This window comes from Mercenaria mercenaria, unplaced genomic scaffold (genome assembly GCF_021730395.1).
Source record: "Mercenaria mercenaria strain notata unplaced genomic scaffold, MADL_Memer_1 contig_3611, whole genome shotgun sequence".
Classification (NCBI taxonomy): domain Eukaryota; kingdom Metazoa; phylum Mollusca; class Bivalvia; order Venerida; family Veneridae; genus Mercenaria; species Mercenaria mercenaria.
In genome coordinates, this window is record NW_026461767.1 from 32831 (window position 1) to 59131 (window position 26301).

The 26301-nt window shown below is 36.4% G+C and overlaps 1 protein-coding gene across 1 annotated transcript in view; it reads right to left on the reverse strand.

The window, feature by feature from the left end:
• LOC128553230 (uncharacterized) overlaps positions 1–24190 on the reverse strand; it is a 43450-nt gene extending 19260 nt beyond the window's left edge. The window contains exons 1-2 of the mRNA XM_053534355.1: positions 23514–24190; positions 2359–4986 (exon numbers count right to left, since the gene is read on the reverse strand). Of these exons, the coding sequence (XP_053390330.1) occupies positions 2567–4986; positions 23514–24018 (2925 nt within the window). The 5' untranslated portion in view covers positions 24019–24190 and the 3' untranslated portion in view covers positions 2359–2566. The remainder of the gene's footprint in view (positions 1–2358; positions 4987–23513) is intronic.
• Positions 24191–26301: the final 2111 nt, after the last annotated feature.

Below are 26301 nucleotides of genomic sequence, written 5' to 3' on the forward strand. Positions count from 1 at the left end.
AGCGTTCGTCTATTGAGTCGTGAGTTCGATCCTCGGGCGGGGCGTATGTTCTTCATGACTATTTGAAAAACGACATTGTGTCTGAAATCATTAGTCCTCCACCATGTCCACCTCTGATTCATGTGGGTAAGTGGGAAGTTACTTGTGGAGAACAGGTTTGTACTGGTATAGAATCCAGGAACACTGGTTAGGTTAACTGCCCGTCGTTACATGACTGAAAAACTGTTGAAAAACGGCATTAAACCCAAAACAAATGAACAAAAAACAGTCTACATGTCACTGCGACCATGACCTAGACCATTTGACCTGAGAACAATAGAATTGGTTTACTGACCACAGACAATTATTCTATGAATTTTGACGCCTGAAGTCCAAAGTCTTTTTTGTTATCGATATGAAACCGTTTACAATCATATAGTAACTGCGACCTTGACCTTTGACCTATTAACTCTGCAAACAACAAGGGTCATTTACTGTTTACAGGCAATGATCATATGAAGTTTTACGCCTGTTTGCCAAAGTCTTCTTTCAGTTATCAATGTAAAATCATTTTCAGTCTCAAGGATATTTCAACCTTGACCTTTGGCCTATTGACCCTTTAAACAACATGGGTAATTTACTGTCAACATGCAATATTTTTATAAAGTTTGATGCCCTTAGGCCAAAGTCTTTTACAGTTATCAATGTGAAAATGTTTTCAGCCTCAATGTCACTGCAACCTTGACGTTTGACCTATTTAAACTTCAAACAATAGGAGTCTTTAACTTTCAACATGCAATAATTCTATAAAGTTTCACGCCTGTAGGCAAAAGTCTTTTACAGTTATCAATGTGAAACCGTTTACAATCTCAAGATCACTGCGAACTTGACCGTTGACCAACTGACCCTTAAAACAACAGGGGTCATTTACTGACAGCAGGCAATCATCCTATGTTTGACGCCTGTAGGTTAAAATCTTTCTCAGTTATCAGTGTGAAATCTTTTTCAGTTTCAAGGTCACTGAGACCTTGACTTTTATGTTAACAGGGGTCTTTCACTGTCCACATGGAATCATCCTAGAAAGTATGACGCTTTATTCAGTTATCAATCAGGAACCATTTTTAAGGTGACTGCGACCTTGGCCTTTGACCTATTGATCCTTAAAACAATAAGGGTCATCTTCTGACCACAGGCAATCATCCTATGAAATCTGACGCCTTAAGTTGAAAGTTTTTAGTTATACATTAGAAACCGTTTTCAGTCTCAAGGTGACTGCGACCTTGTCCTTGGACCTTTTATTGTTGGATTTAACATTGCACCGACACATGATAGGTCATATAGTGACATTCCAGCTTTAATGGTGGAGGAAGACCCCAGGTGCCCCTCCGTACATTATTTCATCACGAGTGGGCACCTAGGTAGAACCACCGACCTTCCTTGGACCTACTGACCCTTGAAACAATAGAAGGCATCTTCTGACCAGAGGCAATCATCCTATAAAGTTTGACGCCTGTAGGTTAAAATATTTTTAGTTATAAATCAGAAACCATTTTCAGTCTCAAGTGACTGCAACCTTGACCTTTGACCTATTGACCCTTAAAACAATGGGACATCTTCTTACTACAAGCAATTATCCTTTGAAGTTTGACGCCTGTAGGTTAAAGTCTTTTTCAGACTCAGCTGAGAATGAGAATGTTTTATAAACACCAGGCCAGTTATCAATGTGAAGACATTTTTCAGTCTCAAGGTCACTGCGACCTTCACCTTTGACCTATTGACCTTTAAACGACAGGGGTCATTTACTGACCATAGGCAATCATCCTATGAAGTACGACGTCTGTAGGCCGAAGCCTTTAATCTATCAATGTGAAACCGTTTTCAGTCTCAAGGTCATTGTGATCTTGACATTGACCTATTAACCCTAAAATCAACAGGGACCATTAATCCATTAATTCTATACATGCAATCATCCTATGAAGTCTGACGTCTGTTAGCCAAAATGTTTAAGTTATCAATGTTTAGATGTTTTCCGACAGTACGCCGTAGTTTTCTTCTGTTATTAAACAGAAACTAACAGACAGACAGACAGACAGGCGGACAGTCAGACTAGTATATGCAGACCCGTTATAGTGCGGTGGTGGGGATGGGGGCTTATAAAACTTTAAATAGATCTATACCCCACTGAATTTCTCAAGAAGTAAAATAATAATTGTGGTCATTTTAATTGCATAGCCCAATGAACAAATTTTGTTCTCAAGGTTACATTTTTTTTCACAAAGATGACCATTTTCAACATGACGAGGCTCAATTCTATCAAACTGTTAAAAATATTATATTAAGTTTAGAATATAATAAATAAAAGCAAATAAAATAACTTACTTGTGCATAATTCCATGTATACGAACGTCCATCCTTTCCTCCAATAATTAATTTTATGTCCACATGCAACTGTCCCAAATTTAATTATGTACAAATATGTATGTCACACAAATGTCATATATGTCATTGTGTAAACACATGTGACATATCTTTAATGTTTAATAATGTTTATATACATTTATACTATCAGTCAAGTTTATTAAGTAACTTAACTTTCAACTTTTGTTTCAAACACAAACTTCCCCCACCCTTCATCCTTCATGACTCTGAAATTCTGAGATGAGTGTATATATTGTTTAAGGGCTTTAAACTCTGGTGTCGGTTTTATCTTACCCCCGACTATTTTTACTGTGACTTTGTGTAAAAGTTTCTTCAATACCTCAACGAGATCATACAATGTTGAAGCAGACATGATTACACTCTGTAAATCAACACTTTCAATATTTTTCATTTCAGGAGGCAGCGACTTTTCACCTAGCTTGATTTCCTCCAACTCCAAGTGTTTCACTTGACTATTGATTTTCAGTTGTGACACTTCAGGTATCTCTGCCAGTTCTAACTTCCTTAGATCTGAATGCTGACTAAAATCTAAACTGAAAGCGCACGAACGCTTGTGCTCGATACACGATAAGTAGCACAATCTAATCTCCGTCATTGTTTTTCTGTTTATAATATAATTCAGAAAGTCATTCAGTATATCGTGACTCATTGCGAAACCTGAGATACAAATTGCTTGTAACAGAGAATTATTCTGTAATGTTTCCCACATTTCACGGCTGCAAGAACCACTTAGACGAGGCGATCTTACAGTGACACATTTTGGCGACCTGTTCAACAGTACAGGAAGCTGCTCTTCTTCACCTTGACCAACGTAGAATATTTTATTCATCTGGAACAGTTCACGAAGTGCACAAGAATCAATAATTGTACACAAACTAATACCATCAAGCCAAGTGTTGATATTTATTGACTCCAAGTTATTTTTATTGTGAACCATAAGCCGTGTTAACTGTGAAAAGTATTTTTCTTCTTTACAATCTCCGCTAAAGAAAAAATCTTGGCAGAAAAGTTTGAGTTCCTTATCGCTTGTGTTTTCTTTCATACAAGAAATGTACATGTCTTGTATGTCTTTCAGAGGGTGCTTTGCGTACTGCTCGTACTCAAGATGAGATCTGTATTCGCTCGTTCTCTTATCTACGTTGATAACAGAAAGAAATTCGTGAGATATTGAAGACATGATATCTGTATTCATTCCGCTGATGAATACAAACAATGTGGACATGTCAAGAATACTTTGCAAACTTTTGCATGTCTTTAGAACAATGTCTTTTATATCATTTTCATTTTGAAAGCTAGCGTACAATGCACAATAAAATGTATGCATCGTACTGTGTGAAAAAGAAACTTTAGAAATTTGTTTGATTAGTGTCCTTTCTGTACTTTGTGTTAATATTCCCAAGTCAAGACTTAATTTGAAATCATTTGGTGAGAGATACTTATCTACGATTGACTTGGTAAAAACAAGAGTGCTCTCCTTTGTTTCACTGAATAACGTTTCAAATGCTAATTTACCTAAAGCTTTCAAATATGTGCAATATTGATTACAATGTTCATGTTCACTGAAACATTGTGGGATATCACTCTGTGAGGGTTCGCATGTTGGTTCCATTGCTGGATGTTTGCTTTTAGTTCTTGACAGCAGGAGTTCAATAATGCTTGCATATAGTCCACACTTTGACTGTCCTAGTGGAATATCTTCACACCATAAACAAATGAGATACATCGAAAGAAGGGGGACGGATTCCAGATCCTCGAGTTTATTTTTTTTGATATTTTCATTCAATTGTTTGGCCAGAATTTTTGCTTCAGCAACATCAAGATTTTTTATTTTTGAAATCGCTCTTTCCTCTAATGTCTGTGCTGACTCGGAGGTTAGTTTTACTAGTTCCACTTTTTTATCTATTTCACTAGTTTTAAGATTTAACACACCTAATTTCCAAGGTCTTGTCGTTGTAAGGATTACACACTTTTCACGTGCATTACGATGAGGGATTGTTTTTGGTACTTTTGTACATTTCTTTTTAGGATGGGTCCATTCATCCAAGCCGTCCAAAATAATCAGAGATTTTTCCCGGTGCAGAATTCTCTGTAGAGAATGCATTGTCATTTCGGAAGACAGCAGTGACAAATTTTGTATGATCTGATTCATTATTAAATCATCAATGCTGCAATCATCAGAAGAATCCCGTAATAATACAAGAAACAAAAACTCAAAATCACGCATGGCATTTATCGCATCTACTGAGAAGTACGTTTTGTATTTCCTTTCGGGACAATGAGCCTGGCACCATGTGACAGCAAGATATTTTGAAAATGCAGTTTTTCCAAATCCAGCATCAGCGGTTAAGTATATTTCACAACTGTTTTCAGACTGGAATACATCCGACAATGATTTGACTGGCGTTTTAGTCTCTTCCCCAGCTGGCTTTTTGTCCTGCTTTTCAAGGAAATTCATTTCAGGCAAAATGTAAAAATTTGCAAGGGGAGTGTCGTGTCCCTCGACTAGCGGTGACAGTGGTATTGTACTGTATCTTGTTTTGTAGAAGGTAGCCAAATCGTCTTTCAGCTCTGAAATACAGAAAAAACAAGTAAATGAAGTACTGCCATGCAATACAAAGTCCCCTACTGGAAGGCAACTAATTTTCTCTACTGCAGTATAACATAATGAACTGATATCTGTCAATAATGTATAAACAATATTGTACCATATATACAATATGTTATAACAAAACACTTTGATTAAAATTTTTATGTATAAAAACCTCTAGTTGTTTTCATATAGCATTTTTTGGCCAATTATCAAAAAGGTATCATATAAGTTATTTATAGTAAAAAAAAACACCAAAACAAAACAGAAAAAACAACAGAGCCAGAATGTCACAATATATGCCCGTCATAACAAATTTCTTTTATTGTAATACTTTTGTTTTTGAATCCACAAAAAAACTCCTTACCAGGGAGAGATATCTTAAAATACTCCTAAAATTTGAAAGTTACATCTATGTTGTACCACAGAAAAGTGGTCTTGGTTTTTCCCTATGGTCAATTATAAAAAAAAAGTTATATTACAATATAAGTTATTTATAGTAACAACTAAGGGAAGTTAATCTTAACAAAAAAAAAAAAAAAAAAAAAAAAATCAAATAAAAATTCGAAGTCCACACAGAATCCTAACCTGAGGTAGAGATAGGTCAAATTACACCTCAAAATTGGATGTAACATGCATGTTGTACCACAGAAAAGTGGTCTCAATTCTTCCCTATGACTAGTAATGAAAAAGTTACAATATAAGTTATTTATAGTAACAACAAAGGGAAGTAATTCTAACAAGAGCTGTCTCCATAGGATGACACATGCCCCCGATGGCACTTTGAATGAATAGTTATGGCCGATGTTAGAGTTTAGGACCTTTGACCTACAGAGCTGGGTCTTGCGCGCGACACGTCGTCTTACAGTGTCACACATTCATGCATAGTTATTTTAAAATCCATGCATGAATGACAAAGATATGGACCGGACATGCCCATCAATGCACTATCATGAAAAATGACCTTTAACGTCTAAGTGTGACCTTGACCTTTGAGCTACGGACCTGGGTCTTGTGTGTGACACGTCGTCTTACTGTGGTACACATTCATGCCAAGTTATTTGAAAATCCATCCATCGATGACAAAGATATGGACCGGACACGCCCATCAATGCACTATCCTTTAACGTCTAAGTGTGACCTTGACCTTTGAGCTATGGACCTGGGTCTTGAGCACGACACGTCGTCTTACTGTGGTACACATTCATGCCAAGTTATTTGAAAATCCATCCATCGATGACAAAGATATGGGCTGGACACGCCCATCAATGCACTATCCTTTAACGTCTAAGTGTGACCTTGACCTTTGAGCTACGGACCTGGGACTTGCGCGTGACACGTCGTCTTACTGTGGTACACATTCATGCCAAGTTATTTGAAAATATTTCCATCGATGACAAAGATATGGACCGGACACGCCCATCAATGCACTATTCTTTAACGTCTAAGTGTGACCTTCACCTTTGAGCTACGGACCTGGGTCTTGCCCGCGACACGTCGTCTTACTGTGGTACACATTCATGCCAAGTTATTTGAAAATATGTCCATCGATGACAAAGATATGGACCGGACACGCCCATCAATGCACTATCCTTTAACGTCTAAGTGTGACCTTGACCTTTGAGCTACGGACCTGGGTCTTGCGCGCGACACGTCTTCTTACTGTGGTACACATTCATGCCAAGTTATTTGAAAATCCATCCATTGATGACAAAGATATGGACCGGACACGAAAATTGCGGACAGACCGACAGACTGACAGACGGTTCAAAAACTATATGCCTCCCTTCGGGGGCATAAAAAAGGGACCTGCGCATGACACTTCGTCTCATGATGGTGTACAATTGTGCCAAGTTACATCAAAATCCCTCTATGCATGAAGAAGAAATGCTCCGGAAAAAGTCATTATTGTATTTGGCATTTGACCTCTAAGTGTGACCTTCACCTTAGACCCAGGGAGCTGGTTCTTGCATATAACGATCCGTTTCATAGTAGTGAACATTTATGCCAAGTTACATCAAAATCCCTCTATGAATTAAGAAGAAATGTTCCAGACAAAGTCATTATTGTATCTGACATTTGGCCTCTATGTGTGACCTTGACCTTGGACCTAGAGATCAGGTTCTTGCGCATGACACTCCGTCTCATAGTGGTGAACATTTGTGCCAAGTAATATTCAAATCCTCTTTGGAATAACAAAGTTATACACCAGAAAGGAAAAATGTCCCATTGACATTTGATCTCCAATTGTGACCTTGACCTTTCAGCTAGGGTTCTGGGTGTTGTGCATGACATGTCCTCTCATCATGGGGAACATTTATGCCACGAAATATTAAAATCCCTTGATGAATGACAGAGTTCTGGACCGGACAGGAAAAAAACCCTACTGACCTTTGACCTCCCATTGCGACCTTGACCTTGGGGAACATTTGTGCCAAGTAATATTAAAATCCCTTCGTGGATGGTAGAGTTATGGTCGGGACAGGAAAAAAGCCCTGTAGACTTTTGACTTCCAATTGTGACCTTGACCTTTGAGCCAGGGGTCCGGGATTTCTGCATGACATGTCGACTCATCATGGGGAACACTTGTGCCAAGTGATATTAAAATCTCTTAATGAATGAAAGAGTTATGGACCGGACATGAAACCGACCCTGTTCATGCCATGTTAACATCTGACAGCCAGGTGTGACCTTGACCTTTGAGCTAGGGGTCTGAAAGTCGTGCATGACACATCGTGTTATTATGAGGTACATTTGTGCCAAATAATATTAAAATCCCTTCATGGATGGCTGAGTTATGGACCGGACAGGAAAAAAGCCCTGTTGACCTTTGACCTCCAATTGTGACCTTGACCTTTAAGCTAAGGGTCCGGTCTTTGCGCATGACACATCGTCACATCATGTGGAACATTTGTGCCAAGTAATATTCAAATCCCTTCATGGATGACAGAGTTATGGACCGGACATGAAAACAAGAGCACCGCCTTGCGGGTGCCGACGCTCATCTGATTTTTTTTGTGTAATAGAAATATTGTCCTACCCATGATTTTCTAAGTCTAAAAAGGGCCATCATTCTTGCAAAAAGCAGGATAGAGTTATGTTTCTTGATGTACAGTGTCCACTTATGATGGTGAAAAACTGTTGCAAGTTTTAAAGCAATAGCTTTGATAGTTTATGAGAAAAGTTGACTTAAACATAATACTCAACCAAGAAAATGATTTTCTAAGTCCAAAAGGGGCAATAATTATTGCAAAAAGCAGGATGGAGTTATGTTGCTTGCTGTACAGGGTCAGCTTATGATGGTGAACAAGTGTTGCAAGTTTCAAAGCAATAGCTTTGATAGTTTAAGAGAAAAAGTTGACCTAAACATAAAACTTAACCAAGAAATCTGATATTTTCTAAGTCCAAAAGGGGCCATAAATCTTGCAAAAAGCAGGACGGAGTTATGTTTCTTGCTATACAGGGTCAACTTATGATGGTGAACAAGTGTTGCAAGTTTTAAAGCAATAGCTTTGATAGTTTAGGATAAAAGCTGACCTAAACATAAAACTTAACCAAGAAAACCGATTTTCTAAGTCCAAAAGGGGCAATAAATCTTGCTAAAAGCAAGATGGAGTTATGTTTCTTGATGTACAGGGTCTGCTTATGATGGTGAACAAGTATTCCAAGTTTCAAAGCAATAGCTTTGATAGTTTAGGAGAAAAGTTGACCTAAACATAAAACTTAACCAAGAAATCTGATATTTTCTAAGTACAAAAGGGGCCATAAATCTTGCAAAAAGCAAGATGGAGTTATGTTTCTTGCTATACAGGGTCAGCTTATGATGGTGAACAAGTATTCCAAGTTTCAAAGCAATAGCTTTGATAGTTTAGGAGAAAAGCTGACCTAAACATAAAACTTAACCAGGCAACGCCGACGCAGATGCTGACGCCGACGCCGACAACCGCTCAAGTGATGACAATAACTCATCATTTTTTTTCAAAAAATCAGATGAGCTAAAAACCCTATTGACCTTTGACCTCCAATTGCGACCTTGACCTTGGGGAACATTTGTGCCAAGTAATATTAAAATCCCTTCATGGATGGTAGAGTTATGGTCGGGACAGGAAAAAAGCCCTGTAGACCTTTGACTTCCAATTGTGACCTTGACCTTTGAGCCAGGGAACATTTGTGCCAAGTAATATTAAAATCCCTTCATGGATGACAGAGTTATGGACCGAACACGAAATTGTGGACGGACTGAAGGACGGAATCACGGAAGGACGGACGGAAAAGCGCATTCCTATAGTCCCCAAAAACTGGTTTTCAACCAGTAGGGGACTAAAAATAAACATTTCAGTGAAACACATTTAACCTAACACAGTCCATTTCAATATCTGTAATTATCACATGACCGTTTATATTGCACACATCTTAACTGAGCTATAAGAAAATAAATAAAACTAGAAGATGCTTTTGTAAGAAAGCGCATGTCTCCCCCACTGCATAGTCGTATATGCAAGAAGTCAATAGGGGACAAGAGCGAAAGTCAAAGAGACACTGATGGTTGGCTGCAATAGGGATCACCTATTTGGCATGTCCAATCATCCCACTAAGTTTCAACATTCTGGGCCTAGTGGTTCTCAAGTTATGAATTGGATACGGTTTTCCATGTTCGGGCTGCTGTGACCTTGACCTTTGATCAAGTGACCCCAAAATCATTTGGGGGTTATCTACTCTGCATGTCCAATTATCCTATTAAGTTTCAACATTCTGAGTCAAGTGGTTCTCAAGTTATTGATTGGAAAGAGTTTTCTGTGTTCAGTCCCCTGTGACCTTGACCTTTGACGAAGTGATCCCCAAAAACATTAGGGTCACCTACCCTGTTATTCCTATCTCCCTATGAAGTGTGAAGGTTCTAGGTCAAATGGTTCTGAAGTTATAAACTGGAAATGGATTTCCATTTTCTATCTGCTGCAACCTTGACCGTTAACGGAGTGACCCCAAAATCAATAGGGGTCATCTCCTCTGCATGACTAATCATCCTATGAATTTTCAACATTCTGGATCAAGTGGTTCTCAAGTTACTGACAGGAAATGGTTTTCCTTGTTTGGGCCCCTGTGACCTTGACCTTTAACGCAGTGACCCCAAAATCAATAGGGGTCATCTACTCTGCATGACCAATCATCCTATGAAGTTTCAACATTCTGGGTCAAGTGGTTTTCATGTTATTGATCGGAAATGGTTTTCCATGTTCAGGCCCCTGTGACCTTGACCTTTGACAGAGTGACCCCAAAAACAATAGGGGTCGTCTACTCCATAAGTCATGCCACCCTATGAAGTTTGAAGCCCAGAAGGTTCTAGGTCAAATGGTTCTCCAGTTATTGATCGGAAATGAAGTGTGACATACGGATGGACGGACAGGGCAAAAACAATATGTCTCCCCCAGGGGGGGGTGGGGGGGAGTGGAGTGGAGACATAATAACTGTGTTAGCATGTTATAAATAACTTGTATAACCAAACAAAAGTTGTCTTACAAAATAAGGTAATATCTATTAATTTCTTCCTAAATTTTATATGAACGCTTTATATATCAGCCACTTTTCCCACTTTTTTTATTCATTCTGTCTATTTTAATGTTTCAGAATATCATTTTGATAAAAGTAAATGTTATCAAAAACGTTTTAAGAATAAATGTAACATTTTGTCTGACAAACTAAATAGTTGCCGGATGTTTTTATTTATAGTCTGGTGGTTTTAGCCCCTGAAAAAAGTTTATGAGGGCCGGAATGTTAATGCTTGGAGACAAAACTTTATTAAAGTTTAAACATCGCTGGTTCATCTGGGTGCTGTCTCTGAAAAATATATGACCATTATATGCAAATTCTAGAGGTCAAAAGTTCATGCAACAAATCTGATATTTTCACATAATTTTCGGCACTGGTGCAATGATTCATGAGTAATTTCACATTATAAGGATTTGGTTTACAATTATAGGTTTAAATAAACCATACATTTCTATCCAATTAATAAAATATGACTCGCACTCGAAAACGCATTGCATGCTCATAAATAAAGGTTAAATGTCATAGGGTATATACAGAACAAAATAGCTAACCACATTTGCTAATTTTCCAATATCTTTGCAAATTCTGTGAATACAATTTTGAAATTTAGCATACTTTTAGAACAAAGTGTTGTTAATAACATAATAAAATATCAAAAATATTAAGTGACTCCAACATATAATTTTATTCAATTTACTAACTCACCCCATTTGTGAAAAAGTAAAAAAACAAAAACATAAAAACCATTTGTAAGAATAATAACTGTTCATAATAATTTTTTTTCTCTATTGAATGGTTAAATATTAAACAAAAGTTATTTCATTATCTTCCCAAATTATGTTTTCGTTTTTTAGTATGTACATGCACACTGTTAACATTTTTGTTTACTTTCTGGGACCTGTCAAAAATTGGTTGAAATCGTAAATTGAATGAATATTATATCTGAAAACGTGTTTTGGTTTTGTTGAAAGCTCGGCATTTTATCAATAACAATATTCTGAGTGTACACACATTTCAAGAAGTATTAGCTATTTTGTTCAGTATATATTAGTTATATACAATTTTAGAAAAGCTTTTATCAGTCAGGGGTGTAACTGTTTTAAGTTATGTAACCTATTTCAGTTACTTTTTCAAGCATTTTATAACCTGTATTAGTTATAAAATATAGTTAACTCAGGTAAGTTATTCAAAAAAGGTCTTTTTGCTGTTAATTCTCACAAAGTGACCTTTAAAGTGAAATTAGTAGCAAACTGGTTAATCAAATTCTCTTTTAGTCTGATCATGACCTGATAAGCATAATGGGATGTTAAGAGTTTTATAGCTTTAAAACTTTTGCATGAGACATTATCAGCCTTACGTAAAAAATTACATTGCTTAGCTGGAAAGATAAAAGTTTAAGGATTCAGGAAATAATTGCATTAGTCTCATTCAAAATGAGGAATTGGCACAGGAGGGCTTTGTAATATTTTACGATAACTGAAATAAGTTATGAAAATATAAGCAATAACTCAAATGGGTTATAAAAAGCGATAACTTAAAACAGTTACACCCCTGACTGTTTATTTTACAGCTTAAAAACGTCCCAGTAAATCTTTATGTAATATTTGCATATTATTATGAAATACTTTTGAGTTCACCTTCTGGCAGGGCATGTTGTAAAGGTTTGAATGTTTCATTTCATTACTTTACCACATGTAGCTCGACTTTTCGAAGAAAAAGTAGAGCTACTGCAATCGGTCCAGCATCGGAGTCAGCGTTGCCGTTTGTTAAAGTTTTTGATAAAGTCAAATATCTTTGTTGCTATCAAAGCTATTGACTTGAAACTTACAGTATTATTTACTATCAAAGTCTACTCCAGGAGAAATAATCCCTATAACTCTGATTTGCATTTTGATGGAGTTATGCCCCTTTTATACTAAGAATTTTGGTCAAAGGTTTTGATAAAGTCAAATATCTCGGTTACTATCAAAGCTACTGACTTGAAACTTTAAATAGTTATTTACTATCAAAGTCTACACTAGGAGAGATTAATTCCCGAACTCTGATTTGAATTTTTACAGAGTTATGCCCCTTGTTAACTTAGATTTTTTTGGTTAAAGTTTTCTAAAGTTTTTACTGGCAAAGCTCTAATTCAGAGTCAAGTAATGAGAAAAGTCGAGCGCGCTGTCTTACGGACAGGTCTGACTTGTTTTAATTCGGGGTGAGACTACTTAACCAAATATTTCTGGTTAAGATAATTTCCTTAGTCTAACTAATGCAATCAGTTTGATCATACAATCATATGCTTCTCAGTTTAAATGCCACAAATATATGTCAAAGGTCGCAGTAAGTGCTATGAAATATAAACAAGAGCTCGTCGAACACGAAATGCCCCCCCTTGATGCAGTCAGTAAATGCACAAGGAACAGAAATTATTTGCTCACTGTAAACAAAATTTCTACTGCTCTGGTTCAATGTGACCTTGATCTTTGACCTATTGACCTGAAAATCAACAGGAGTCATCTGCTGGTCATGATCAACCTCCCTATTAAGTTTTGTGATCCTAGGCCCAAGTGTTCTCAAGGTATCGTCCGGAAAGGGTTTAACTGTTCCGGGTCAATGTGACCTTGACCTCTGGCCTACTGACCTCAAAATCTTTAGGGGTCATCTGCTGGTCATGACCAATCTCACTAATTAATTTTCATGATCCTATGCCCAAGTGTTCTCAAGTTATCGCCCAGAAACTGTTTAACTGTTCCTGGCCAATGTGACCTTGAACTTAAACATAATGATCTCAAAATCAATAGGGGTCATCTGCTGGTCCTGACCAATCTCCCTATCAATTTTCCTGATCCTAGGCCTAAGCGTTCTCGAGTTATCGCCCGGAAACCGTTTTAGTGTTCCTGGTCACTGTGACCTTGTGACCTTGACCTTTGACATACTGATCTCAAAATCAATAGGGGACATCTGCTGGTTATGATCAACCTCCCTATCAACTTTCATGATCCTAGGCCCAAGCGTTCTTGAGTTATCATCCGGAAACCGTTTAACGGTTCAGGGTCACTTTGACCTTGACCTTTGACATACAGATCTCAAAATCAATAGGGGTCATCTGCTGGTGATGACCAACCTTCCTATCAACTTTCATGATCCGAGGCCCAAGTGTTCTTGAGTTATCATCTGGAAACGGATTGGTCTACATACCGACCAACCGACCGACAGACAGACATCTGCATAACAATATACCCCTCCTTCTTTGAAGGGGGGCATAATAAACATGATCATATTGCCTACTGAAAAGATACATAACCTTGCATATAAAAGGGTATTATTTATCAACTACAACAATGCTTACTTTATTGATAAACCATTCAATCACGTTAATATTTGAAAGAACAGAAAAATTGCCAATAAATTATTCTTTTCGGTTTAATATTTCATTCTATGATTAAAAATCGTCATGTATCCCAATAAAGCTTTAACACAGATAAACGCATACTCCCCATGCAGAAATAAATCCTGGAGGCCAGGATATCCCAGGTAAATCTTGAGATATCCTGGGATATCCTACGTGATATTTTAAGAGCTCAGCTTAAGACAGGAAAAGCCAGGACCTGAATAAATGAAGACAGGATAAGGCAAGACAATCCAGGACTTATATAAATTGATTGAGGAACAGGCAGGACAAGCCAGGACTTCTTCAAATAAGATTCAATAAGCTGTAACAAATGTAAATCATAAATTTCTTTATGCAGGAAATCCCAGGATATCCTGATAAATCCTGCATCAAGATAGAAACCAATGAAAATGAAGGCTTCTGAAGCTGTTATACATGTGCCAAAAAAATATTCCCCCTTTTTTTGCTTGTTTTTCTGTGATTATTGCAAATTCTATTAGCTAAAGAATGGTCAAATTCACTCTTGTACTGTATATATTTGTATCAATAACTAGACATTGTAACTAAAAAATTAAAACCGGAATTTTTAACATTTTGACTCCAAATATATATTGCTAAGTGCATCAGATAATATATACACAATATTAAAATGCTGTGTGTTATTTTTTAAAAGAGATATTTACTCCAAAAAATTTAGTCCCCATAGCATTTTTGGAAATAGGATAGACAACTCCTGAATGACTATCTCATCAAATTTGCTGATATAAAAATAAACTTAGGTATTTTCCCGGGATACCCTCATTAAAGTCTGTTTCTTCATTTCATTCAGACATGGAATGTAAACAAATACAGGAACAACTTAACAGTACAAGGACATCAAACAACCTTTTTTATTTTCCTTCAGGACAGGTACACATGTTAGGTCATACTTGTAGTTAATAAACCAAAATGTAAAACAATTAATTAGCTCATCAAAGAAATGAAGACTAATAACTTCACAATATTTTATTACCTCCCTTCATTATATTTATCATCTACATTCTACATATTTTTTATGGAATTACCTCCCTTTATCTCAAATAAGCTCTCTTATATTGCAATTTAATCAGTCAGTATTTTGACCTTAATTTTCAGACAAATAAATTTATATTTTTTTAATCCATGGTAAGAAGAAAAGCATAAATTATATTAAATAATACCATTAAAAGCATTTATCACACATGAATGCAAGGTATACACAACAAATAATTTTGAGCCTTGTTGCCAATGACAATGTTGAATCAAAGGCCTGAATGGCCTGAGTCGGCTAATGATTGATGTACTGACAGTATAGTCTACCAGTTTCAGTTTGTTTTTAGTTTTTTTCTTAAAATTTCATAACACAGCTCGATATTTACCCAAAATATTATATCCGGATACGATCACACTTTTCTCCAGTTTGAACAATATATTTTACAAATTGTGATGATACGAAGACATTTAGCAGCAATTGGCAGTATCTGACATTGAAGTTTACGGTTAAATTACCTCTTATTTAAATCTTTTCATAAAAAAGTTGTTTCGTTTCGCCAAACATAGACGATCTACTTTCGATTTCAAAAACTACAAGAAAATACAATTTAATGTTTCGCCGATTTGTTTATTTCTCGAAAAATAAGAATTAAAATCATTTTTAATATCAGTAGTAACTAAATAAACCAGTAAGAGCTTCTTCTTCCGATAATTTATCCGTTTACTGACTGCAAAATTCAACCCACGCAAAGTTTATAGAAATCATACGATGCGTGTTTACGTTCAATGTAGGAGAATTAAGGCTGATCGGCTATGTTACCTAACGCATCCAGACGATTCAGATTTTGTTTTTAAAAAAGCATTGTGTGCGTTTCTGTAATTTTATATACGTTTTTATATGCTTAGAAATTATTAGACATGCGTATTTGCATTATTTCTATACGTAATTTACGCTAATACGCATCTTATCTGGAGCCCTGCTGGAACTATTTTTTGTCTTTCGCTGGATGTTACCCAAGCTTTGTAAGCCTGCGCAATTCTTAAAATGCACATTTATGCTTAATGAGTTACATTCGAGAATTGCACAATTACAAGTCATAAATATGACAGATTACATCGTATATTGGTCATAGCAAAGGGAATTGACACAACTTAACTTCATTCATGCAGTGAACTGTTTGAAGTTTGAGAAATCTAATGGAACTACATCCCTTCACTGTGTTATTTGGTCCATTTAGAGAATCGTTGGATAGCAAGGACTCGTCAAAAGGCTTTCAGCCTTTAGCCGACTCAAAAATATTAAAGCTCAGATGGCATAACAGTGATAAAAAATCTTTTTAAGTTAAGTTAATAATTCCCATATTAACTTATGACTACAAAAATTTAATGTTGTTATTCCCATTTCAGTCCAACATATCTAAAGAAGTAAATACTACAAAGTCTGTATATCAAATTTTTGAAAATAAAATTCCACCAACATATTTTGTTCTTATTTTTTTTATCTTGTTTATGTAGTGTACTTATCTGGAATGATGAGATATTTTGAAATGTATATTTCTTTATTCTCCTGGATGGAAAAAAATAAAATATATAAACAAAACAACCATTTATACCAACCAAATTGTAAAATACTTAATTTTTATTTGTAAATGACCGTAATAAGTTACCTTTCAGCCAACTATATTCCCAGTCACATCAGTTACCATCATCCATTTTCTTACATTCCGCATAACATTTCAATATAATTACATAAAAGAAGCAAAATATTGATCATTTTTCAGAGCAAAAGACTAATAAAAAGTATTTCAGCAAATAATGGCTGTTTAAAAATAGTTCAAATAAAGGAAAAGCACAGAATAACGTACTTTCAAAATAAAAGCTATTAATTTTGCGTGGTAACTGACACGTAACGTCATGACGTCAATGACGTCATTTTAAGGCAACAATGTTTTGAAGCGTTTCTGCGGCAATTCATTCATTATTTCTGCATTATTAAACCATTAAACATAAGATCGGAGGCAGGTTCAAGATTTATTTCCAGAAGAATGGATATACAAACACATTTAGTTTGTCGTAAACGTCGTCGTAAATCATCACGTTAGCTTCCGGTTGGACATGCGCACTTACAAATATCAAGGTAACCTACCTCCTTAAAATTGTTAATTATTTATTTGTTATAAGAAAATATAAAACTCAAAAGATATGACATTTACATAGATAGTAAGTGTAACAAGTATTATGTTGTTGTTGTTTTATACACATATCCCTTCTTTATGCATACAAAATAGACCACGCCTTCAAAAAAATGGATTGGCTCCAAAGTGGCTATAAAATTTTGAAAGTGGCTAAACTGGTGGCTCCAACTTTTAAAGTCTCAGCAGACGCCCAGGTTACCCTCAATAAAATCTTGGACCAGTTTGATATTGGGTCATCTGGGGTCAAAAACTAGGTCATCAGGTCAAATCAAAGGAAAAGCTTGTTAACACTCTAGAGGTCGCAATTTTGGCCCAATCTTAATGAAACTTGGTCAGAATGTTACCCTCAATAAAATCTTGTAGGAATTTGATATTGGGTCATCTGGGTTCAAAAACTAGGTCACCAGGTCAAATCAAAGGAAAAGCTTGTTAACACTCCAGAGGTCACAATTTTGGTCCAATCTTAATGAAACTTGGTCAGAATGTTACCCTCAATAAAATCTTGGAGGAATTCGATATTGGATCATCTGGGGTCAAAAAGTAGGTCACCAGGTCAAATCATAGGAAAAGCTTGTTAACGCTATAGAGGCCACATTTATGACTGTATCTTCATGAATTTTGGTCAGAAAGTTAATCTTGATGGTCTCAAGGTCCAGTTTGAATCTGGGTCATGCAGGATCAAAAACTAGGTCACCACGTCAAATCAAAGGAAAAGGTAGTTAACACTGTAGAGGCCACATTTATGACCATATCTTCATATCTTAATGAAACTTGGTCAGAATGTTGATCTTGATGATCTATAGGTCAATTTCAAATCTGGGTCAGGTGGGGTCAAACACTTGGTCACTAGGTCAAATCAAAGGAAAAGCTTGTTGATGCTCTAGAGGCCACATTTATGACTATATCTTCGTGAAACTTAGTCAGAATGTTAATCTTGATGATCTTTAGGTCAAGTTCGAATCTGGGTCATGTAGTGTCAAAAACTAGGTCACTGGGTCAAATCAATGGAAAAGCTAGTCAACACTTTAGAGACAACATTTATGACCATATCTTAATGAAACTTGGTCAGAATGTTAATCTTGATGATCTTTAGGTCAATAGGTCAGGTGAGCGATACAGGGCCTTAATGGCCATCTTGTTCTTTGATTTGACCTAATGACCTAGTTTTTTACCCCAGATGACCCATTTTCAAACTTGGCCTAGATTTTATCAAGGTAATCATTCTGACAAAAATTCATGAAGATCAGTTGAAAAATACAGCCTCTAGACTATCGCATACACAAGGATTTTCTTTGATTTGACCTAGTGACCTACTTTCTGACCTAACATGACCCATTTTCGAACTTGGCCTAGATTTCATCAAGGTAATCATTCTGACAAAATTTCATGAAGATCAGTTGAAAAATACAGCCTCTATCGCATACACAAGCTAAATGTTGACAGACGACAGACAGACAGACGACAGACGCCGGACATCGAGCGATCACAAAAACTCACATTGCTCAGGTGAGCTAAAAAGAAGTAACATTTTATAAGCACATTTAGCGATTTTTAAGCTATGCATACTTGAGTGTGGCCGCAGTATTAAACAGTTTATTCTCTTGTAATTTGCACTGACTGAACTCTTTTATTTTTGCGATTACAATAAGAGTTCAGTTTCCAGATGTGATACCAGATGTGTGTAACAGAACTTCCCATTACAAAATGGTGTTGTTTACCTAGTAACTGGAAATGTATAAAGGAAGAAACTGTTTACCAATATTTGCATTTTTCATGCATAAAACAATAAAAAAAAAAGTGGAAAACCACAGGTCGCCTAACACGACATAAAAGGCTCAGTTTGACTGAACCATAGACGGAAGTGGAAGTGCAAACTACCGTCCACACTCTCTAACCCCGGGTTTAGCAGAACTCAACATTTACATGTTATAAGTACCAGAATGCAATTTAGAGACATCCGCAGATGTATTCATATGGCAGTGCACATGGAACCTTTAATGATGCACAGAGTGCAATTCAATGAAAAACAGCGTAAGGTCTCCAGATAAAATAATGGCTGTGCTCTAAACGAGAAAACAATTAGCAGAACTAAACAAACTGGAATTTAGTGCATATCACAGAAACTGCCTAAAGACAAAATTAGAAAGCAGGCACCATATTTAAGGGGTGCTTTTAAAGTCGGAGTATTGGAACCACCCAAGCCAAAATGATCAAGCTAAAAAAATGAACAGTACACTAACACAACATAAATGTCGTGCTGAACGATCTGAAGAGATCGAAATATAACAGCTCTGTTTGAAGGTATGAGGATTCTTTTACGACCGTCACATGGCACAAACAACGCTGATGTGATAATCATATGAACTAACAAGAGATCACAGAGTGATTTTGGCACCCACCAATGTGCCATTTTTGAGTATTCCAAATTTGAAGACTTATTGACTAGCTCAAGGTCAAATTTCATTTCCGTACACAACACTGTGCATGTGGTCCATGCATGTGGTCCAAATTTGAAAGCTGTAGCTTGAGAAATGTGAAAGTAGGTCACTAGATCAATTTCAAAGACAAAGTTCTTTGTACACAAAACTATGCATGTGCATCAAGTTTGAAGGCTGCAGTTTGAGAAATTTGAAAGTAGTTCACTAGGTCAATCTTAAGGTCAAAGTTTATTTCAGTACACAAAATTATGCAAGTGGTCCAAATTTGAAGGCTGTAGCTTGAGAAATGTGAAAGTAGGTCACTAGGTCAAAATCAAGGTCAAATTTCATTTCAGAACACAAATCTATGCATGTGGTCCAAATTTGAAGCCTGTACCTTCAAAAACGTGAAAGAAGGTCACTAGGTCAATGTCAAGGTCAAAGTTTGTTTCGGAACACAATCCTATGCACGTGGTCTAAATTTGAAGCCTGTAGCTACAGAAATGTGAAAGTAGGTCACTAGGTCAATCTTAAGGTCAAAGTTCATTTCGGTACACGAAACTATGCAAGTGGTCCAAATTTGAAGGCTGTAGCTTGAGAAATGTGAAAGTAGGTCACTAGGTCAAAATCAAGGTCAAATTTTATTTCGGAACACAGAACTATGCATGTGGTCCAAATTTGAAGCCTGTACCTTCAAAAATGTGAAAGTAGGTCACTAGGTCAATGTCAAGGTCAAAGTTTGTTTCGGTACACAAAACTATGCATGTGGTCCAAATTTGAAGGCTGTAGCTTGAGAAATGTGAAAGTAGGTCACTAGTCAAAATCAAGGTCAAATTTCATTTCGGAACATGAAACTATGCATGTGGTCCAAATTTGAAGCCTGTACCTTCAAAAATGAAAGTAGGTCACTAGGTCAATGTCAAGGTCAAAGTTTTTTTCGGTGCACAAAACTATGCATGTGGTCCAAATTTAAAAGCTGTAGCTACAGAAATGTGAAAGTAGGTCACTAGGTCAAAATCATGGTCAACTCATGTCAAGGTTCATCTTGCCATTCAAAACCATACATATGGTCCAAATTTGAATGTTGTAGGTTATTGACAAGAAGATTTTAAAAGCTTTTACCCTATATAAGTCTATATGAACAATGTGACCCCCAGGGCAGGGCCATATTTGACCGTAGGGGGATAATTTGAACAAACTTGGTAGAGAACCACTAGATGATGCTACATTACAAATATCAAAGCCCTAGGCTTTGTGGTTTGGACAAGAAGATTTTCAAAGTTTTCCCCTATATAAGTCTATGTAAACCATGTGACCCCCGGGGCAGGGCCATATTTGACCCTAGGGGAATAATTTGAACAATCTTAGCAGAAGACCACTAGATGATGTCACATACAAAATATCAAAGCCCTAGGTCCTGTGGTTTAACGTTTTGGAGAAGAGGTTTTTCAATGTTTTTCCCTATACAAGTCTATATAAACCATGTGACCCCCGGGGCGGGGCCATACTTGACCCCAGGGAAAAAATCTGAACAATCTTGGTAGAGGACCACTAGATGATGCTTCATACCAAATATCAAAGCCCTAGGCCCTGTTGTTTTGAACAAGAAGATTTTTAAAGTTTTTCCCTATAAAAATCTATGTAAATTATAAAAATAAACAAAGGGCCATAACTCACTCAAAAATTGTTGAACCAGTCTGATTTTCAGAGGGACACAACTAGGGTATCAATACATCATTCTGACAAAGTTTGGTCAAAATCCCCCTGGTAGTTTCTGAGGAGATGCGATAACGAGAAATTGTTAACGGACGGAAGGACAGACGGACGGACATTCCTACATATGAATACTTATGTGGCTACTCTTTGGTTCTCTCTATTGTTCTTTTAGCCATGTAAGTGAAAAATAGCCACATAAAAGCCTTACGGAATGAATGACATCAAAGAACAAGAGGGTCATTATGACCCTGGATCGCTCACCTGAATAATATGAGCTACATGTTTCAAATGTCAAACTGATGATTTTTAGAAAAATTTTGGAAGATTTTCAGATGTACAATCAAGTAACAATCCCTGGGGCGGGGCCAATTTTACCACGGGGGTCATGATTTGAACAAAGTTTGTAGAAGTCTACTAGGCAATGTTACATATCAAATATCTAACATCTAGGCCTTCTGGTTTATTTTTAGCAAATTTATGAAGATTTTCCTATGTACAATCAAGTAACCCCATGGGGCGGGGTCAATTTGACCCCGGGGGTCATGATTTGAACAAATTTTGTAAAAGTCTACTAGGAAATGCTACATGTCAAATATCTAAGATCTAGGCCTTCTGGTTTATTTTTAGAAATTTTTTGAAGATTTTTCTATGTAAAATCAAGTGACCCCTGGGGCGGGGTCATGATTTGAAATTTTTTTGTAGAGGTCCACTAGGCAATGCTACAAGTCAAATATCTAAGATCTAGGCCTTCTGGTTTATTTTTAGAAAATTTTTGAAGATTTTCCTATGTAAAATCAAGTGACCCCTGGGGCGGGGTCAATTTTGACCCCGGGGTCATGATTTGAACAAATTTTGTAGAGGTCCACTAGGCAATGCTACATGTCAAATATCTAAGATCTAGGCCTTCTGGTTTATTTTTAGAAGATTTTCCTATGTAAAATCAAGTGACCCCTGGGGCGGGGTCAATTTTGATCCCAGGGTCATGATTTGAATAAATTTTGTAGAGGTCCACTAGGCAATGCTACATGTGAAATATCTAAGCTCTAGGCCTTCTGGTTTATTTTTAGAAAAAAATTGAAGATTTTCCTATGTGAAATGAAGTGACACTTGGGGCGGGGTCAAAAAATTGACCCCGGGGTCATGATTTGAATAAATTTTGTAGAGGTCCACTAGGCAATGCTACATGTGAAATATCTAAGCTCTAGGCCTTCTGGTTTATTTTAAGAAAATTTTTGAAGATTTTCCTATGTAAAATCAAGTGACCCCTTGGGCGGGTCAATTTTGAACCCAGGGTCATGATTTGAACAACTTTAGTAGAGGTCCACTAGGCAATGCTACATGTCAAATATCTAAGCTCTAGGTCTTCTGGTTTTTGAGAAGAAGATGTTTTAAGATTTTCCTATGTAAAATCAAGTGACCCCTGGGGCGGGGTCAATTTTGATCCCGGGGTCATGATTTGAACAAATTTGGTAGAGGTCCACTAGGCAATGCTTCACACCAAATATCTAAGCTCTAGGGCTTCTGGTTTTTGAGAAGAAGATTTTTAAAGTTTTTCCTTTCGGTTGCCATGGCAACCAGAGTTCTGCATGGAATTCAATTCTTTGAACAATTTTGAAAGGGGGCCACTCAAGGATCATTCCTGTGAAGTTTGGTGTAATTCTGCCCAGTGGTTTTCAAGAAGAAATTTTTTTTAGAAATTGTTGACGGACGACGCACTACGCACGACGGACATCAAGCGGTCATAATAGCTCACCTTGTCACTTCGTGACAGGTGAGCTAAAAAGTACAGTTACCTATAGTTCCTATAGCCACCTAAGTATGCAAATGTGAGCTTGGAAGGATGACGGACCACGAACGCAGAGTGATTTGAATAGCCCACCATCTGATGATGGTGGGCTAAAAATGCATGAGCTTTATCAATATAAATTTTTATGTTCTGTCAGCCAGTAACTGTTTTGTTTAAGTATAACTGAACCGGCATACTGAAATATTAGATTATGTATATAATGGTTTACCAACTGAAATATGGCAGTCACTGAAACATTCAAGGTAACATTCATAATAATAGCCGAAAAAAGAACAATGCTTCCTATGAAATCATTTTAAGCGACACACAAGCTATCCTGTTATTGCTCTACATTGAATGTAAGGATTCAAGTTAGTCAGAAGCAAAATGATTAGCTGAAATTTACAAGTTCCCACGCTTTTTGCTAAAATACTTGAGGTTATAAAGAAAATACACTTACCCTTTTTTAATTTGTTGTATGTATCTTTTTCGCTTTCTGTTTTTGATTTCTCAGTATGTTTTAATGCTTCAGCACAGTCATTTAGCTGTTCCATCCGAGTAACTGCAGACGACAGCATTATAACGGGGTTCGCCCCTATTTCTTTCACACCTGTATCTATGGCTTCCTTTATTTCTTTAACAGCTTTACCAGCTTCCGACGGAATCATTATTACATTAGCATTGGCCTCTGTTTTCAACCTTTTAACTTCTTGATTAAACTGTTTTCTCATTTTTCTCTTAACAATGTCAGCTTTTGTTTGAACTGCGATGATTATCTTTTTTGAAATAGCACGTCCTTTCGCCTCTATAATCTTCTTTTGTTTTTCTCCTTCAGCTTGTACTTCTTTAACCACTTTCTTTCTTTGTTTTTCTATTTCATCAATTGCAGATCTATATGCTTCATCTAGTTGAGACACTGACATTTTTCCATGTTTGCCAATAGCACTGACATATCTTTTGGTCATTTTGATAAGTTTTAACTTTTGCTTTTCAGCGTCCTTCTTGAAATCAAATTTTTCAGTCCTTATTTCATCTTGGACTGCTTTACCAACATCATCTAGCACTTTCCGGACATCGTCTTTACCAATGACTAAGGTATCACTTTGAAGCTAAAAAAAAGCCAGATATCGAAAGATAACGATTTTTATTTAACTTTATTACAATTTTTCATAGATACATTTTCAAATTAATATTTATAACAATACTCTCTGTACAAGAGGGCCATGATGGCCCTATATCGCTCACCTGTTATCATTGCACTTGAGGACAAGAAGGTCCTCAGAAAAAATATCTAAGTCCAAAGGACAGGAACAACAAAGGGAAGAAATTTAACCAAAAAGAAAAAAAATCTTAAAAGGTATAGATATGTTAAAATACACCTAAAAATTGGAGGTACCATCCATGTTGTACCACAGAAAACTGGTCTCGTGTTTTCCCTACGGCCAATAATAAAAAGTTACTAAAAATAAGCTACTTATAGTAATGTAAAAGGGAAGTAATTAAAAAAAAATATTGTAAGTGGACAAAAGAAGGATCTGCCAAATAAATCTGTTGACATAAATGAAATTTCAGATCAGTATTTTCATTAGTGATGGAGATATAACAGTTTTAATTTGAAATAAAGGGAGGTAATTTGACATAAAATCAGTTCATAGTTATCTACCCTGATTGTCTCAGTCCGACTAATAACAATAATGAAATTTCAAATAAGTCCTATAAGTACTTACTGATATAAATCCATTTTGATTACAATCAGGGGAGGTAATCAGATATAAAATAACTCTGGAACCTATGATTGGATCTGATTTGTCATGGAATCCAAGATTTATTGTTGTTGAAGATATTTTGGAAGTTTGTATCAAATAAAACCATAAATGAAGTCTCTATATGGCTGCAAAGCCAAAATAGCCAATTTGGACCTTTAAGGGGCCATAACTCTGGAACCCATGATGGAATCTGGCCAGTTGAAGAAAGGAAGCAAGATCTTGTGGTGATACAAGTTGTGTGCAAGTTTGGTTAAAATCAAATCATAAATGAAGCTGCTATTGTGCAGACAAGGTCAAAATAGCTAATTTTGGCCCTTTCAGGGGCCATAACTCTGGAACCCATTATGGGATCTGGCCGTTTCAAGAAAGGAACCGAGATCTTAAGGTGACACAAGTTTTTGTGCAAGTTTGATTAAATTCAAATCATAAATGAAGCTGCTATTGTGCAGACAAGGTCAAAATAGCTGATTCTGGCCCTTTCAGGGGCTATCACTCTGGAACCCATAAAGGAATCTCGCCAGTTCAAGAAAGGAACCGAGATCTTATGGTGATACAAGTTGTGTGCAAGTTTGGTTAAAATAAAATCATAAATGAAGCTGCTATTGTGCAGACAAGGTCAAAATAGCTAATTCTGGCCCTTTTAGGGGCCACAACTCTGGAACCCATAATGGAATCTGGCCAGTTCAAGAAAGGAACCAAGATCTTATGGTGATACAAGTTGTGTGCCAGTTTGGTAAAAATCAAATCATAAACAAGCAAATTCGATGAATTGGTATCCCCCGCCGAAAGGGTTTGTGGTGAGGAATGGCATAAAAATATATCCGGCAAAAAGTTAAGGATGTTAATAAGAAGCAAATAATTTCATTAGTCAAAATCAGTTTAACAGAAAACAAATGTTTAATTAAAGAGTACATAATAAATGTATGATACTTTAATCCTGACTAAAGAATTTATTTTGAATGGGATATGCTTACTGTAATAAGCTTAGCTTTTAAAATTAAATGCAGTTAACTGAAAAATGAGCTTGAAGTTTAACTGGAACGAAATATTGTCTTTGAGTGGTTTGGCACCAGGTGTTGTTGTTTAACATGTACATTTGAACTTAAAAAAAAACAGATGTCCTTATGAGAACACTGGTAAGATATCTTGAACATGACTGAGGGCAAGGCTTGTGCAGTAAGAGAGAGCAAGGCTTGTTTTTGTGCAGTCACAACTTAACATGTTGAAGGTTTGAACATTTAAAAAACAAGAGGACCATGATGGTCCTGAATCGCTCACCTCTTCCCACATGACCCAGTTTTGAGTATGACGTCATTATTTGACATAGTGACCTAGTTTTTGAGCTCATGTGACCCAGTTTTGAACTTGACCTAGATATTATCAAGATAAAAATTCTGACCAATTTTCATAAAGATCCATTGAAAAATATGGTCTCTACAGAGGTCACAAGGTATTTCTATTATCTGACCTATTGACCTAGTT